The 18,835-nt window shown below is 41.6% G+C and overlaps 1 protein-coding gene across 1 annotated transcript in view; it reads right to left on the minus strand.

Annotated features, from left to right (window-relative positions):
• Positions 1-18,835, minus strand: part of INTS6 (integrator complex subunit 6) — an 81,682-nt gene continuing 62,847 nt past the window's right edge. The window contains exons 8-18 of the mRNA XM_057489196.1: positions 16,290-16,442; positions 16,030-16,162; positions 15,047-15,141; positions 13,157-13,267; positions 11,966-12,181; positions 9,568-9,694; positions 8,629-8,771; positions 8,207-8,438; positions 3,362-3,733; positions 2,312-2,405; positions 1-612 (exon numbers count right to left, since the gene is read on the minus strand). Of these exons, the coding sequence (XP_057345179.1) occupies positions 519-612; positions 2,312-2,405; positions 3,362-3,733; positions 8,207-8,438; positions 8,629-8,771; positions 9,568-9,694; positions 11,966-12,181; positions 13,157-13,267; positions 15,047-15,141; positions 16,030-16,162; positions 16,290-16,442 (1,770 nt within the window). The 3' untranslated portion in view covers positions 1-518. The remainder of the gene's footprint in view (positions 613-2,311; positions 2,406-3,361; positions 3,734-8,206; positions 8,439-8,628; positions 8,772-9,567; positions 9,695-11,965; positions 12,182-13,156; positions 13,268-15,046; positions 15,142-16,029; positions 16,163-16,289; positions 16,443-18,835) is intronic.

An 18,835-nucleotide genomic window follows, 5' to 3' on the forward strand; every position in this document is an offset into this window, starting at 1 on the left:
CAAGAGTAAAATAGAGCATTTATTGATGGAATAACAAAAGTGCTTTTCTTAAATATTCTTCAAAATACATTTGTACAACTTACAATAATATATCCAAAATAACTGTATATACAAAACATTACCTAGCTTTAATGTATGTGCTTTTTCCCCAAAAATTACAAAGTAACTTTTTAAATTTTTTTTGGCAAAGTTCAACCTTAACAGAGGTGACAATTTTAAAGGTTGGTTTAAGAAAATAGAACCTGAGGGAAATTGACACGCAAGAGTTGATGACAAGCAAGAGATTTGGAGGAATATTTTAAGTTTGTTAAATATGTTTGAGTGATACTTTTCACATTACGAAAATAAACCAAAATGCAGAAAAGGTCACTGTGAAATGCTGGGAAGGGGTCTGCGGACTTGCTCCTAGCATCTCAGCCAGCCAGCAGTGCATGTCAATGAGTGCGAGACCACGGCAGCCTGGGGTTTACTTTGTGTTTGGAGAGGACAGTGACACGGCGGCCACAGACTGTTTCCTTCTAATTGCTGTTGATATGGTTGATCTGATTGGCTCTCCGGTGAATTTCATCCAGGAAGTTCTCCAGTTGTTCGATTAGCATCCGTTTTTTAAACCTGCATAAAAAATAAGTGACAGCATTCTCAATGTCTTTCCAATGAATACATACATACCAGCACAGTGTTTTCTTAAAAAGAGAGAAACTGCCTTGGGAAGATTTCTCAAAGAGAAATGAAAATGAAAAATCAACAACTTTATGGTACATAAAATCTGTTCCAAGATTACCAAAGTGTTTTTATAAATACAGTATTACAGTTTGTTCCTAAAACAAATAATCCAGGTCTAGGTATAACAGAAAAAGGTTATTCCTTCCACAACCAAAAAGAGAAAGGAAAAAAATATCCTGATATACACAAAGGTCACAAGTATTCCAACAAAATCTGAGCTTCCAAAGCAGTGACTCCAGTAGCTGCTTCTTGTGCTCTTTGAAAGTCCAACACTGAAAGGAATGTGAACCAAGGATGGATATAATCCCCACAAAACAGAAGAAATGATGGAAGCTGGACAGTAACCTTTAAAAATTATGGCATTCTCATCCTGTGCCGACAGTCAGTAACTGCACTAGAGGGGGTGAGGATCTGATAATGCGGGGAACTGCTGAACCACTGTGCTATACACTTGAAACCAATACAAGATTGTGTATCAGCTATACTTCAATAAATAAATAAAAATAAAAACCACAGTCTTGTACTATTGTAATTTGCAGGCTAGCAAATCAAAGATAATTAAACACCATACCTAAGATGTAGCAAACAAAGTGTCAGTTTTAAAATTTTCAGTAATAGACTAAAATTCTATTTGCCTACATGAGTATTAATACTGATGCTTTTTGGAATATCCAAACACTGCCTAATCCACACGCACTTGTTAGCCTGCATCGTTATCAGACTAAGAGGTGCGAGAGGGTGCAGGCACCAGGAAAACAGCTAAATCCACAAGAAGCTTAAACTGACAATGTCACATAAAGAGCAGAAGAGGTTAAATACTCAAAATACATCATCTGAAAAGTTATGGCCTCATCTTGATCCTGCAAAGTGGCCTCTGTCCTAGCTACTCAAGAGGAAGAAGAATTACCTGCTTTTTATCTAGAAAACCTTTATGTGCAGAATGGAAGGAACTGCGGACTAATTAAAAGAAAGGCATATTGGGAAAGTCAGACGATATAAACCTTAAGTTTTCTAAATACTGAAATCCTAAGCCTTGAAGGAAAAATAAAAAATGCTTTTCCTACTCGCTACACTCACGTGAGTGCCTTTTGCAGTTACCGTGTATGATCTTAATCCACAGGCCTTAATCCACGAGACACATAATTCAGAGCACTGAGGCAATCAGAAAAGGACCCATGTGTCCAACTCTGGTCCCCTTAATTACATGTTCTCCCACGTACAAATGAACTGCATTCAAATATTGCCTTTGAAGGTTATTTCTAATCACTGATTAATATCAACTGTATTCCAAATATATAAAGGAGAAATATTAAAAGCTATAAAATATAAAGACACCAAAAAGCCACAGAAGCTCAGAGAGAATTAGGCCAGTATCTGCAAGCTGTAGGGAGAAAAGATCCATAATTTCTGAAGAATCTGTGTGTGGCTATTTTTTAAGTGAACTTCTTTCAATTTACCAAAAAAAAGAGAGAGAGAAGTACTTATATACACAAGGCGTAATGACAACACAAGTACAAACAGTGCTGTGAGACACTAACTGTCAACTGGGGCTCGGCTCAGCATCCCGTACGTGCGGCAGGTCACCTACCTTGATGCTTCTTTAATGACATTCTGTAAAAATATTAGTCTTGTTTGTAAACTGCCTTGAACATGCTTCAGTAAAGTGAAGATTCTTTCATATTCTTAAAACAAAAGAAGCAAGAAGAAAAGGCATTTCAATATTTTTCTGTTATAAAACCAAAAGTATCCCACATAAAATTTTCACTGCTCATTAGAGATTTTATAATAATTTTATAATACATCAAAAAAGATAGTAACTTGTCAAATACTGATTTTTTGGTAAAAGTTCCCATAAATATATCAAACATAAAGCTTAGAAGGATGAATAAATGGCTCCCTGGTGGTGCCACTGAAAAATAAGAGGCAAGCAGCCTTTACAAAAACCCGTCCTTAGGAATTAAATTCTTACCTACAGCTAACATGGGCAAGGACCGAAAAAAAAAATCAAAACATGTTAAGAGTGCTATTGCAGTCCTTCCATTTCAAGTTTTCACATGTAACACTACCCAAAACCATAAGCCCCTACATGGCAAGGCCAGGCCCAAGTCTTCGGGGCCACCCATGGGTCACTGTGCCACTGCGACAGGTATCTGTCTACAGCTTCTGAATGAGTGCCATATGAGGAACTTTTGGACTCATGTAATAGCTTTTATAATTTTAGTTTTTGGCCCAAACACATCATTGGTCACTATCATAGTTTCTTAAGTGCAGTGGTAAGACTCTGCCAAGAACTTCACAGACATGAGGTCATTTCACATGCACTCCATCCCTTTGGACCCGCTGCTACGTAAGGACTCCCGCCGCTGGCTGGCATGCTGCTCAGGACCCGGGGCCTGTCCCGGCAGGAACCACGCGCAAGTCCTCCATGGCCCCCCACCTGCTCCGCTCTCCACCCGCCACGCCTAGCCCGGCACCGTGGGCGTCCGCCAGCTGAATGAAGAGCCCAACTTGGACAGCTCGGAGCTCAGATGTTGCTCACGACTGATCTAAAGTCAGGTGCGTGCTTTTGGTTAATCTGACTGTTTTGGTTTAACACACATAGAAATCACATCTCAGGTTTGTCTCTAGTCATACATACTTCTCCCCGGCTTTCGGATCTCTTTCATTATTTGTGCTTTTAGTTCGGTGTTGACCTCCTCGTGGCTTCTGCAGTGCACCAATTTCCTTCCTTTGTTGAGGGAAGATGCTGGTACATTCTCTTCAGGACACTGTTCTTGATCTCTTGGCTCCTCGTGATTCTCTAAAAACCCACCAATGCTAAGGTCATCGGTTCCTAGATGGTCATGAGCCAGAGCCTCTGTGTGATTGGCTGGTCGTTCCAGTGAGCTGGCTGCAGAAGATGCTGAGAAGTCGGTACCCACAGCGTCTGGTGTCACATCTGGTGAAAGGTGGTCGGCCACGTGATTTTCAACCACATCGTCTATTGTCAAATCGTTAGTGTCTTCTGAAACTAAACACAAAGATAAGGGGGGAAACGATGAGAGCCAATTTCACAGCACACAGTGAAGAAGGCCACCAAGAACCACAGACCACACCACACGACGCCCAACCGAGCTCCCCGATGGCTGGGGAGGAACAGAGACGGTGCATGGTTCTCAAGGTCTGCCAAAGACACGCTGGGTTTCAATGTGAGACATTCACAATATTCACAAAATTTGAACAATGTATAACCTTAGGGAAAAAAAATAAAAGCCCATTTCAAACAACCTTTAGCTCTCTGCTTTACTCTATGGCAATGTTACCGAACGAGTAGGGTTTTAATTCTTTAGGGAAATAGACATGATCAAGATCACCCTGGCCACCCTGGCCAGAGAGCCCTGCTCGCTCCAGCCCACTTCTGCCTTGCGCATCTACTGCCATGCAGAGGCAAGGTGAACACGGGGTTCGAGCTGTTCAGTACTCTGCAGGGAACACACCACCAACAGGTCGTTTACAATGCACCCTTTCCTTATAACCACCTATCTGGTCTCCATTACTTGAGCAACACACAACAGCCCAGTGCCCACTTCAGAGCACTGGACTACCAGGCTTAAAACCTTGCACGCCAGCCACTTAACATTAGATCATTACACTTGCCCCCAAAGAAAGCAGCTGAATTCTAAGTCCCCCGACTGTTCACCAAATCTCCAGGACACTCCCTGAATTCATCTCTATTTCCTGTCCAAAGTATAAACTCATCCTCACAAACATCCCTCGGACTGCTGACTCCCAAATCCTATTCCGTGATTTGGAAACTCTACTGAATATTTTCTACAACTCCCCCTTTAACTGAAACCCAGCTCTCCTGCAGAGAAACCGCTCTTCTTTTCAGACCTGAAGTAGAAACTGTGCTGGTCAAACACTCCCCACAGACTTAAAGTAAGGATGTGGGTCACAGACTCCCTCACCTGCCACTACACCTCCAACATCATTTCTCCATGCATTCCTGTAAAAACTGCCCTCGGAGGCTCACCATGCCACCCCCTCATCACGATCTTTACTCATCTCCAGGCACACTCTGGTCACGATGTCCCTGGCACCTGGCTCACAGACGTCCTCCCACCGCCATGTCCCCGGGGACGTCGTTCTCCATCACCAGAGTGTGGTCTGTGACAAGAAGCATCAGCGCCATTCAGAGAGCTTGCCTGAAACACTCATGTTCAGCCCCACAAACAATGAATTGGAATCTGTGTTTAGCCAGACCACGAGGGGGCACGTATGCACCCTGGGGCCTGATAGGGCTGCAGACAGTGAGGCAGTGTCTACCACCTACCACGAACCCAGCCTCCCAGGACCTCAGGTCATCACCCCTAAAGAACGTTTCCACCTATATCTGCCTCTCAAGTCAAACATCGACCCAGCGAGGGGAGAGCGCGACCCCAGTCTCTGCAATGCCCTTTCTCTTGGCCAGATTCCTACTGCAGCCACCGCTTCGCGTTCCCCATTTTTCAGACCCCTGCTAGACACCTGCCTCCTTACCTATCCAACTTAGAGCCCCTCGGGTACGTTTCACCAATGTCCCACTGTTCTCCCGCAACACCTGTCGGGCAATACCCCAAAGCCGAGGACGCTCTCTGCTTGCCCGGGACCTGCACCTGGCCTGATGAGCAGTACTGGGGAACCCGACGCGGCTCTGCAGGGCGGCCCCAGCACCAGCTGTGCCTGGACCCGCGTGATCATGTGCCTGCCTCCTCTCCCTCCACAGGAGGCCATTCAGACCTCTCTGCTCCCAACCTCTCTGACTTTCTACGTCTCTCCGGCCTCCCACCTCCCGCCTCGCAGAGGAAGGAAAGGCCGAGCCCGGGACAGGGGCGGCTCTGCTTCCCACGGTGAAGCCTATGCCCACAGCCCTGCCCCCTGCCACCTGCATGGAAGGAGCCCTCCTTTACCCGGACTCTGGACCAGCCCCACCTCCCCAGCAGGGTTTGGTGATGATGCTCTCACTTCTTCGTTTTCAGCCTCTCCCTCTCTCCCGGCTCCGTCCTGTCAGCATCTAAACACACTCAACTCTCTGTCATCCCAAGAACAAAGCAAAACCACGCTGCCTGACCCCCAGCCTCTTCAGCCACCACTGTCCTTCCCCAGCCACACGTCACAGCTGAGCTTGAATCGGCTGCTCACTCGCATCATCCCCATTTTCTCACCTCTCACTCCTCAACCCTCTTTCTTCTGAGCCCTTCACTCCACCAACATCACTCTTGCAAAAATAGCTGAGACCAACAGAACCTTTCCGATCCTCTCAGTATGTTTAAGTATTTGAGAGCACCTACCACCCAATTCTCTTTCCCTCTAGCTTCCATGACACTAAGTTCTTCCCTATTTTCCATTTCTTGCATTCTTCCTTTTCAATCCACTTTTCTGAACTTGTTTCTCCTCTTAACTCTGGCACTTTCAAAGTTCTATACCAGGCTTTTTCTTCTGTTTCCCTTGGTGGGATCTCACTCACTCCGGGGGGTTTAAGCCTGCCTCCCGCACCTCCGCCTCTGCAGCCCAGTCCTCTCCTGGGTGACAAACTAACTCAAAGGTCCACCTTCTAACTTAGGATCTGCACTTGGCTGTCGAAGAGGCAGCTCCCAGCTGAACCCAGTCGTCGTCTCTTCCTGCTCCCCCCCGACACCTTCACCTACTCCGTGTCCCCAACTCCTTCCTTGCCCTGGTCCCAGCATCTCGTCAGTCAGCACCAAGCCCTCTGCTGCCACGTCCAAGCGTCCTCGGAAACATATCCCTCCTGCAACCCCGCAGCCAGGTCACCGTGAACACTTCTCAGGGTTTCCTGACTGGTTTTTGTGTGTCTATAATAATCATGCAACAACAACAAATACACAGTCAGTGTCCATGATCTCCAATTACCTTAGTATTTTCTCTTTGTGGAAAAGTTTGGTTTTGTTTGAGTCACAGTCCAAATCAGACCCATACAATAGTTTATATATCTTTTAACTACGTTTTCATCTATAAAATTCTTCTGTACCTCTCCTTTCTCTATGCATTTTTTTTCTGGAAAAACACATACAACACAACAGATTCTTTGTCTTATATAGAGCCCCACAACCTGGATTTTGCTAATTGTATCCCTGTTTTGTTTCATTTATTATGTCTCTCTGTCCCTTGCATTTCTTATAAACTGGAAGGTAGATCTAGAGACTTGATCAGATTGATGTTCAACTTTTTTGGCAAGAGTACTTCACAGGCAGTGTTATATAAACCCACCAGAAGATGTGTAATATTTGGTTTCTGTCCGATCAAGATGTTATGATGTTACCTATTACGTTCACTGACAGATGAATGGATGAAGATGTGGTATATATAAATGGAATATTACTCAGCCATAAAAAACAGGGAGATTGTTTCCCCTACTTGCACCAGCGTGGGCAGACTTAGAGGCTATTATGCTACATGAAGTAAGACAGACAGCGAAAGACAAATACCGTATGATTTCACTTATTTGTGGAACCTAAAAAACAAACAAAATAGACACAGGCTCACGGCCACAGAGAACAGACTGGTGGCGGCCACAGTGGTGGTGTGGGGGCGGTGAGTGAAGCAGGTGCAGGAGGAACAGTTTGGGAGAATGCTCGCCACCCTGAACCTGAGTGATGGTCACGTGAGCGCGTACACAATGCCAAAATTCACCGAGCTGTACACTAGGATTTGTGACTTTTACTGCATATATATATATATAAAAAAAAGGTTATAGCCACATCACTACCTATCATAATAAATCCACTAATTCACTAAGGGTTCCCTAAATTTATTCCTGCCCTCCCATAACAATCCCCACAGTACAGGCGGCCAGGTCTTCGTCGAAGCTCTTCAGATCAGTCCCTCTTTAAAACCTTGGAAGGAATCCCAGAACCGTAACGGCTCCAGGCCCATGCCCCAGCCACTGCCTGCCGGAGCCCGTCTCACCCCGACACCCCCACTCCCGCTCAGTCCTGTCACTGTCCGGACACCACGCCCCTGCCCGAGGGCCTTTGCACACACTGCTCACGCTAGCGGGCGGCTGTCCTTCCTTCAGTGGGGCACAAACCTACTTCCTCACCTCGCAGACTGGTCAGACCCCCCTGCGAGGCCCGACCTCCCGGCCCGGCCCCATCACACCCAGGGACGCGCTGAAAGCCGTTCTCCTCACTCTCTGTAAACCAAGGCAGCGACTGCGGTCCCCCTCACTGCCACACCACAGCGCCCAGCACTGACCACGACAGCTCACGCTGGACTAAAGTCAAGGCGGGAATCATCTGTCTGTGAGGATCAATAATGCCCCTTTAAACACCGTTATTTTGAAATACTTGAGATTTGCAAATGGTATCACAACAAATGTTCATTAAAAAGACATACAAAAATGATTAATAAACAAGTACCTTCTGACACCCTTTGACTTAATTTTTCCTATGCTCTACTACAAAGAACCAAGCAGCAGCAGACAGTGCTGAAGGAAACCTCTTACTTTTGTGAAGAGGCAGGGGTTTAATGAGATCCGGCCGGGCCTGTGCCACAGGCGCCGGCGGCCCTTTTCCTCCGATGTGGTTGTTCGCGACGGGACCCTGCGGCCGGCCGCGCAGCAGGGGGGACATACAGCGGCGCCTTTTCGGGATCCCTTGCATATTTGGTTCTCCAGGCCGTTTATGCTTATTTTGAGGTCCAGCCACGAATTCATCTGCTTCATCTATCATCATACCCTACAACAAGAAAGGAATTTAATTTCCCTGGATTTACAGTTTCTAAATGGCACAACTCATTCTGCTTCCCATTAAAACAGTTATATTATAACTGTGGTGGCTTTTATTAGCTATTCCACCAAGAAAACTGTTTCTGCTTACTTTACTTCAGAAGCACAAATGAACTGTATCATGGAGCATTTCACATTACCTTCTTATCCAGCTTGAAGGGATTGCCAAACGTATGCAGCCTCCGCGGCTGGTCAGGATCGAGTTCTCGCAGGGGAGAAGGTACTTGCTTGAGGTATTCCTGGTAATTCCCCATTTGTGCTATAGGAACACTGTGCACTTGATCTTTCCAAATGGTACAAAACAAAGGAAGTTAACCTCGCACAACTGCATGCCATCCAATTATCACTGGTGTCTTCTTATGTATGAATGGGCCAGGTTTATCCCAAGCAGTATTCTCTTACCACATATTCTAAATCAGTTTAATGCCATTATAAATATTGTGGCATAAAGTCTTTGACATTTTTTAAATAAAATATAAAACTAATGATTTTATCTTCTAAGCAAAACAAAAATATTGCAGATGGTTTCACTGTTCAGAATAGGCCACATGTGTAACCTTACCATGGAAAGGGGCATCTCTTCTACTGAAGTTACATAAGCAGCACTGAATTATAGCAGAATTTGCAGCAAAGCAATGTCACATAGACAACCCTTCTTACAGAGAGCTACAATGGGATTATTGTATCAGAGATGGGACACAGCTAAAATCTCGTCTGACTTCATGTGTAGTAGGTGCAATGGATACAGTTGAAGGAAATGCCAGAATATGACACATACTGACTATCTCAGTTAAGCCAACGGAGACCATACATCACAAGAAAATGCTTGTGCGTGTACCAGCGTGTAAAAGTACGGAGAAAGAGAACATGGAAACTAAGCTGTTTCCATACTGGGGAACAGAGGTTGGGCAAGAGGTAGGAAGAAACGTGGAGAACCAGGGATGACTTACTTTATACTTCACCTGCCAGATGTAATCCTACCACAATGACTCTTTACAAGTGACACTGCCATCATGTGCTTTCTCAACATAAAGATGACGTTTACAGAAGACACACCAGTATGTAAACCCTGATCTCACCTTCATCCTGTCCTTTAAGAAACCTGCGGGTGCTCTTCAGAAGATTAGACCTCATTCTTGTCAAGTGGTCCAGAAGATTCTGTCTGGGAATATCATACGCGTTCCTAAAGGTCTGTGGCTTCAAATCCTATTGAGAAACATTCAAAGACAAAATTTACTTTCAAACAACATCAAGAGACACTAAAATCTCTAGCCTGCAGCACGGGTTTGGAAGTAAGATATAAAAGTTAATTAGCTTAAAAATATAATAAATAATTATGATACCTTCTTAATGAACTGTTTTGGGTCCCAAAAGATAAAAAATTGGTAGGTAGCTCAACCAAAGAATCTCATATTCACATCTCTCAAGATTCTAGTTTATGTTCTAAAAGAAGTAGTAAATACCCTTTTTTTTATTAAGGTATCACTGATATTCAATCTTATGAAGGTATCACATGAGCAACATTGTGGTTACTACATTCACCCATATTATCAAGTCCCCCTTACCACCCCTTTGCAGTCACTGTCCATCAGTGTAGTAAGATGCCATTAAGTAGTAATATCCTATAAAATGAATTTCCAAATTTTAAAGACTTTGAAGTTTAAGTAAGTAAATACATAAAGATTTGATGTATAATTTACTTACCATGGAATCACCCATTTTAAGTATACACTGGACAAGTGGTGATACTCATAGTCGTGACACCACCACAGCAATCCAGTTTCAGAACACTTCCATCACCCGACAGAGATCCCTGTGCCCACCTGTAGGCAGCCCCTACTCCTACCGCCAGGCCACCACCGATCTGGCTTTCTGTCTCTCTACACTCAGTCACAAATGGAGTCTCGCAACAGCCAAGCGTTTCTACCTGGCTTCTCTCACAGAGCACGATGCTTTTCAGCGTCATCCATGCTGGCCCTGCGCCCGCAGTCTGTCCCACTTCAGTGCAGAGCAGCTCCCCATTGCCTGGATGCACCACCTCTCCCTGCACTCACCAGCTGGTGAGCACTGGCGTCGCTTTCAGTTTGGGCTATTATAGACAACGCTACGAATGCGTGTGTACAAAGTCTTTGTATGGACATGTATTTTCATTTCTCTCGGACACCTACCAAGAGGAGCTGCTGGGTAAACAGCAAGTATAAATTTACTTTTTTAAGACACTGCAAATTATCTTCACCAGCAGTGTACGAGAATTCCCATCACTGTGCATACGCACCAACCCTTGGTATTTTTCAGTCTTTTAAATATTAGCTGAAAATTCTAGTGGTATGAAGTGGGATCTCATAATTTGAGTTGGCATTTCCACAGTGGCCAAGGAGGTTGAGCACCTCTTGATGACCTGTTTGAGTTTGTCTACCTCATTTTGAGAAGTGTCTGTTCAAATATTTTGCCCATTTCTTATTGGATGTTTGTCTTATTATTGAGTTGTACGAATTCTTTATATTTTTTTATGTAAGTTTTCATTCAATATATGCTTATCTCCCACACTGTACCTTGCCTGTTCATTTTTCAGGTTCTTATAAAGAAAAAATTTTAATTTTAATGAAGTTCAACCTATCAAGTTTTTTGTATGTGCTTTTTTGTTGTATTTTGGAAATCTCTGATGATCCATGATCTAGCATCATAATTTTCTTCTGTTTTCTTCTATGTTTATAGTTTTTGTTCTTACATTTAAGACCATGAGTACTTCAAGTAATGTGAGGTAAGAGACAAGTTCATTATTTTGAATATGGATATCCAATTGTTCCAGCACCATTTGTTGAAAAAACTGTCTTCTTACCCACGGACTTATTTTGGCACCTTTCTTAAAAACTGACTGCATGTATGTGGGCCTATTCCTAGACTCGATTCTGTTCTACTGATCTGTATGCTTAATCTTATGCCAACAAGACACCAAAGCTTTACAGTAACTTTTAAAATTAGATAGGGCAAGTCTTCCAATTTCATTCTTTTCCAAAATTGTTTCAGCTATTTCAGGACCTTCACATTTCCATATAAATTTAGATTCACCTTGTCTGTTTCTACAAAAATGGCTACTGGGATAAAGATTATCTTAATAGTGAGTACTCATAAAGCACTTTGGATCGGTCTGTACGCTCCGGGTCACCAGACGAGCCCCAAACCGCAGCGTCTCCACCACCAGCTGCGGGCCACTGAGCAATCGCGAGGCCCCCATTCCCTTATCTATAAAATCAATGGGCTGGTTTGCTCTTCATCAATCCATCCATTCATCTATTCACCGTGTACAATATTTCTTTTAATGCTGAATTTCAATGATTCAATAATAGTATAATGATCATTATTCTACAGAGTATAGATGTACCTCTTAAAGTTCAGACTATCAGTTAACAGAAAATTTGATTCATTTGTTAATACAACAGACTGATTAGAGCAGTACTAAATCCACAGAACTACTACCTTATTGAGCAGAGCAACCTGGAAGCCAGTGTACTCCTTCATATTAAGGTCTAGCAGCCTGTGAGGAACATCCTCCGAGATCCCCTGGAGGAGTTGTTGGAAATCTTTCCTGTAGGCCGTTGATAAACCATGCGATCGGCTTCGGACTTTAATGCCAGTCTCCTGTACTACTTTTTTGCCTACAGATCCAATGACTCGATCAGATTCTATTTTGGCCTAAAATAAAAATAAAGAAGAGTTATCTTGACATAAATCTAAATTGGTAAATTAAATACTAATAGTTTTGTTCCATAAATATTTATCTTAAAAGTACATAAGAAATTAAAAACTAACAGCATAGTTTAAGTACTTGGTTAACCTAAGCATAGCTTAAACAATGTTGTCTTACGATTTCAAATCATGACAGTTCTGACCTTTTGGAGCAAGGCAAGCCAACATGACTTCTTCATTTATCACACTTAAGCCCACTACACTTGAAACACGAAATGTAAAAGCTCCCTAAAAGAAAATATGCACTTCCAATTCAGGTGATATAAAATGAGAAAAAAATCTCATCGATGTTTATGTAAAGACACTGTTACTCATACATAACTAAATGTCCATAGATAAGGCAAACTGATACAGTTTCTCAATGAAAAGCTAATAGCAATATTTTGACTATTTTCAACCTACATTTCAATTAGCAGTTAAGGTATAATGGCACAAGTACTGGAAAAACAATGTATTTTATAGACACTAATAACTTGGCAAGTCAAACCGCATCATGCTTGACCACCAGTGTCTCCTGAGGTGATCTCTGCCCATAGCAGTGGGACTGGGTGTTTCTGCAAACATTTCAAAGGAACTACCATTTTGAAAGAAAAGCATAGGTTTTAAAACATAAAGCAAAAGAAACTGATTCTTTGACAAAGAAAAACAACCTTCTACCATAAATTTCTCGAAAGAAAACAAAGAACATTCACATATAGGAAGTCTAGGACATTAATGAAGCAGTTTTCATAAACTAGGAATTATTATTTAAAAACAACATTTCAAAACATAAGCATACCATGTATTTAAGACACAATTATGTTAATATATGATAGAAGTGGTTTTAAAATGTAATATATTAATATAATGGAATTCCATCAGAACCATCAAGAATTAGCACCTGGCCTGTTAACCATCTTAGCCAAAACATGTAACGGCTACCTGCTGACTCAGTTTCTTGAGGTACGAAACGACACTGTAACTCAGCCCGTATTCCATACTGTCTGCTATTAGGCTAGGGGCTCCCATCATTCTGACCGCTTTCTTCAGAGGCTACAGGAAGAAAGAAAACATCACTCAGTCTGCAGCATGTCAAAAATGTATGGCTACATGACCATCAGTTTTGAAAATTTCTCTAAAAAAATTCTCCTTTTCTTCAATAAGAGACTTATATTAACGTCATCATACTTTACTTCGATTGAAAGAGTTAAAAAGGATTAGAGGCTATAGCACCACCCAAGGCAAGAAAGGGAAAAGTCCCAGACTGCTTAATATCACTGCAGACACTAAATTCAGAAGAAATGTGCAGGAGCCACACTGCTGAGGAAGGTGTGGTGGAGCCTGGGGAGTGAGTGAAAAGGAGTTGAGGGTAACAGAAGGTTTCTCCCTCGGGTAACTGAACGGGTCGTGGCTCAACCACTCACTAGCTCTGTGATCCTGGACCAGCCCACAGTACCTCTCCGTGCCTGAAGTTTCTCACTTATAAAATAATAGTAGTATCTACGCCAGAGGGCGGTCATAGGATTATATGAATCAACACATGGGAAGCACATATGAAACCATGTGGCACACACACTCAGTAGGTGTCAATCATCACTATGACCACCATCAGCTAAGCTGAAAAAACAGAAACATGCTCGGAAGGAAAAACGAGGAGGAGGAAAAACCAGCTTGGTATTTGCTGTGGATGTGGGATAGTGAGCTAATTTTCAGTCAAAAGGAAGACCACCTGAGAGCCAGTTTGCCACGAAAATACCGCCAGCAGGGCCGCCTAGTGCACGGGAATGGGGGACAGGAAGATGGACTCGGCTGCCGTTCCCTGACGGACCAGGAAGTGTGTCAGCACCCGTGTCGGACTGGAACCGAATCCCAGCTCTGACATTCAACACCCACGCAGCTTTGCTGACTCCCCTAGGCTGCTGCGTGATCGAGTCAGCGTATGCCAGCAAGGCTCATTCAGTGTTCCTTCCTTCTCACTCTCTCACGTGGCAGACACTATGTGCTAGACACACAACTTAAATCTTACAATTAAAAAATATGATTTTCAAAGTTCAAGAAATTAATATTCTTAATAGGGACCATTTAGAAAGAGTTAAATGCTGTATTATTCCTGTATTAAAAGCAGAAGTAATGCTTACAAGTGTACGTGTTTTTGTTAAGTTACTTTTCATAAAATAAATAATGTATTTAATAATATGCATGCAATTGGTCTTACCTACTATGATACACTGAGTTTTAAGTAATCAGACTCATAGTCCTAGAAATACACGGTTACATGAGAATGTATACTTACATACTACCTAAAAACGTATTTCCGGAGATTTAGGGAATAATGCAACAAAAACCATTTTGTGTACTTAAAGAGAAATCGTTATAAAACTGCAACTTATAAAGGTAGTAAGAAAATTGAGGTTAAAGCCTAAACCCTACAGCCAGGCTGCCTGGGATTCAACCCCAGTCTTCCACGTAGCAGCCACAAGCCTCGGACCAGCTGCTCGACCTGCAAATGCCTTGACTTCCTCACCTGCAAAGCAGGAGCACTGGCCTCTGTTCTGCAGGGTCACTACAGAAAGTGAACGGAGTCACTCCATGGGAAGCACTTAGGACAGCACGAGGCCTAGGGTAAGCATTACTTATCACCATTTTTCTGCAAATCAGTGAAGTATTTCTTTCCCAATACACATCAATAACGTATACTGATCATTTGTACACTCAATTCTCATGACATTTAATCTGTAACAGCAATACAGTAAGTTTTAGTATCTTGGGCAAACTGGGAGCGTAATGAATACAAAGCTTTACCAAAAGTGCTACTTCGACAGAGCACCTTACCCCAAGGTAGTACGGGGGCATCGTCTTCAGGTAGCTCTCGAATGACTGTCTCCACTTCAGTGTCGGTTTCGCCTTATGCACTTTGAACAAGTCATCTGTGGATGCACAACGTTAACTGTCACCACTCACTGTTTGCACACATGGAAATTAAGCCAAGTTTTGAATAAAGTCAAGCTTCATTTCAAAGTCTGCTGTCTTGTAAGGGAGAGTAACATCAAACCTAGTCTTTAACAAAATTAAAAGTGGTAAAATTTTTGTTTCTGGCATCTTTTAGTAATACCATTTTAAAAATGAAAAGGTGTCAATTATGGTCTAAAATGACATACAGTAATAAAGACAGAATGAGAAAATACACAAGAAAATATATACCTTATCTAGACCTAGACACAAAACAGATTAGAAGACAGAAACAAGGGATACACAACATTTTCTGTTAAAACACTTATTAATACTTTGAGTATAATTTTTTTAATTTGATGTAATTCCATGAAGGGAAGTCTTCTCCAACAGTAATGCTCAAAAAATGATGGCCAGATGGCCCCCATAAACTAACATTAGGCTTTTATAATATAATTTTGGGACAAATTATTTCATTTTTTTAAAAATTCACAAAAAGAAAATTAAAGTACAGATTCTTAGAAAGAAAATACACTCAGATCTTATAAAAATGCTTCTACAAAATGTAGTACTTACCAAATACAAAGCCTGCTTTACCAATTCTAACTATGTAAGACATTTAACTTGTAGAACTTAAAGTATTTAATTAAAAAATTTTAAATACGCTATCTTCAACAGTTTATAGAATCAAAGGTGTTTAGACTTTCAATACAAACAACCTTAGAGAGGTTCAATATTTTAGAGTATTTAAAAACATTTTCATTAATTTCCAGAAAACAAGACTACTTATTAATTAATTCCCAAAGTTTGTTTTTAGGAAAGTGCGTATGTGCTGAGCCACAGAGAACATGGCAAGAGCTACTTACCTAAAAGGGGGAGGAGGACGGGGTAATTGTAAGGCATCACGAATAAGTTGACACAGTTCAGGGCTGTGCTGGCTTTCAAGTAACCAAAGGGATGGCCAAGTTCACTATATTTTGCACTATTGCTCACATACACCTGTCAAAAAGGAGTGGTTAAAAACTTCGCATTTAATAACCTTTGTAGTATGTCACATAAATCATTGATTCAATTTAACTTAAGAAACATCCAACTTATTGTAAATCACTACAGTTGTTCAACTCACCTGCCAACATGTTTGAGGAGATTTCCTTTCCAGGATAAACTGAGTCAGAGGTGAAGGTTCCAACTCATATTTGTCAAAAGGCAACTTGTCAATAACCATCGGTTCACAGTCTGTACAGGAAAACTTCACTACAGGATGAGATGTACGAGGTGGCTGGAGGGGAAAGTCTTATTATTACTATTTACACAAAATACCAGAAACAAATTAATTTTCAGCATCCCTCACTACCAAAATTTACTCAGTTCCTCAGGTTTGCTCTGAGAGTATAATTTACTATTCAAAGCACCATTAACCTGAAAGAAAATACTTAAAAATATAATGCTTATGCTACTAACAACATATGTTTCAATAAAGAAATCAAAGAGGAAGTAAAGAAATATCTGGAGAATAATCAAAATAGAAACAATGATTTACGACCTTTGGGACACAGCAAAAGCAGTTCTAAGAGGGAAGTTTACAGTGATACTGTGAAAAACCTAAAATAAGCAATCTAACCCTATACCTAAAGGAACTAGAAAAGGCCCAAGGTTAGTAGAGGAAAGAAGTAATTAATAAAGATCAGGGTGGAAATAAATGAAATAAACACTAAAAAATATACATAAAAGATAAAACTAAGAGCGGGTTCTTTGAAAAGATAAATGAAACTGATAAATCACTTTTAGCTAAACTCATCAAGAAAAAAGAGAGTGGACTCAAATAAATAACATCAGAAATGGAAGAGAAGTTACAACTGACACCACAGAAATACAATCATAAGAGAATACCATGAAAAATTTTATGCCAACATTAGGCAACATTTCAATTAGAAACATGCAATCTTCTAAGACTGAACAAGGGAGAAATAGGATATCTGAACAGATCAATTACAAGTAAAAAATTGAATCAGTAACCAAAACACTTACAACAAACAAGAATCACAGAACTCGGCCAAATAGTTAACAAAACCAAATAAACACACCACAAGAAAAGAAATTACAGACCAATATCCCTGACGAACACAGATGCAAAAATCTTTGACAAAATCCGAGCAAACCAGATTCAAAAACATATGAAAAGTATCCTTCACCACAAGCAAGTAGAATTTATGATAAATATCCATAAATCAATCAATGTGATATACCATATTAACAAAGAGAGGAATAAAAACCATGCGATCATCTCAACAGATGAAAAAAAAGCATTTCACAAATCCAAACAAATCAGAGACAGTAATTTGAAAAGACACGGGCAACCCATGTTCATTCCTGCATTATTTACAGTAGCCAAGAACTGGAAGCCATCTAAGTGCCCATCAATAAATAAATGGATGAAGAAGACGTAGTACATATACAACAGAATATGACTCAGCCATAAAAAAGAACGAAATCTTGCCATTTGTGAGACCATGGATGGGTCTAGAAGGTATTATGCTAAGTGAAATATCTCAGAGATAGAAAGTCCTCAACTGTAGCAATTTAATTACTGATATAGTAGCTCCTAAACTGATCATACACCTTGATCAGTAAGTTTTTAAATATGCAATTTATTAGGCTATATATATATACATTTATTCATAAATTATTTGTAAATCATTAATTTACAGGTGCATAAAATATATACCAAAATAATATTAGAAACAGGAGAAAAAAGGAAACACAAACAGACGTTTTCCTGTTCCCTTCAGCATCCCGGTAGGCTGTTCAGGCTACTCATCCCTGTGGTGTACCTGCCCTTCTCTGGAGGTCCTGCTCTAAACAGACAGAAAACACAGTGCGAGGGGAGCCGTGGCACTCTATTTCTCCCCTTAATAAATAGTCTCCTTCCCAAATACCCCACAAATTGAAGTTTGGTGGAGAAAATACGACCTGTGAGGAAATAACCCGAGATTCCATAGCTATAAACGACTCTTCTTAGCTTCAGTCACTCCTGCACACTGGCGGTTCCCAGTCGCAGCGCTGGCACCAGATCCCCCTCGTTTCTCTCATGTGTCCAACTGCCTACTGGACATGACCTGAATGTGACAGCTCGAAGTTCCTCAGATGTGTGGTTACCCAATTCGTTATTTCTCCCCCAAACCACAAGACCTATTCTAAAAACCTAGCTGTTATCCTTTACCTCTCCCCCTTATCCTCCATATTTCACTGTCATACGGATTTAGATAAAATACCACAAATTCTAAGCCACTTAGCAGAACACATGAATGTGGCAGGAACTCAGTATTTAGTCACTGCCCTCTGTCAATATTAAATTCTCGTCTCTCTAGAAATTCATCTTCTGTTTCTTTCTCACCACTGTAATTCACGCCCTCGTCACTTCTCAGCCGAGGCTAGCACGACTGCTCATCGTCCGTGGGTCTCCCTAGGGAGTCAGCCCCCTCCAATCAACCCCATGACCACGAAATATCACAGGATCATTTCATCTCCCTGTCTGAAATCACTGGTAAAAGTGGCAGCTAATCACCTAAAAACAGGGTCCAGATCCTTCCCTTTAAATACCACAAGCAAAGACCCTTGATCTGGTCACTGTCTGCGTGGTGAGCCCACCCCGACATGCTGTGCTCCAGCCAC

Source organism: Manis pentadactyla, chromosome 2, assembly GCF_030020395.1.
Source record: "Manis pentadactyla isolate mManPen7 chromosome 2, mManPen7.hap1, whole genome shotgun sequence".
Lineage (NCBI taxonomy): Eukaryota > Metazoa > Chordata > Mammalia > Pholidota > Manidae > Manis > Manis pentadactyla.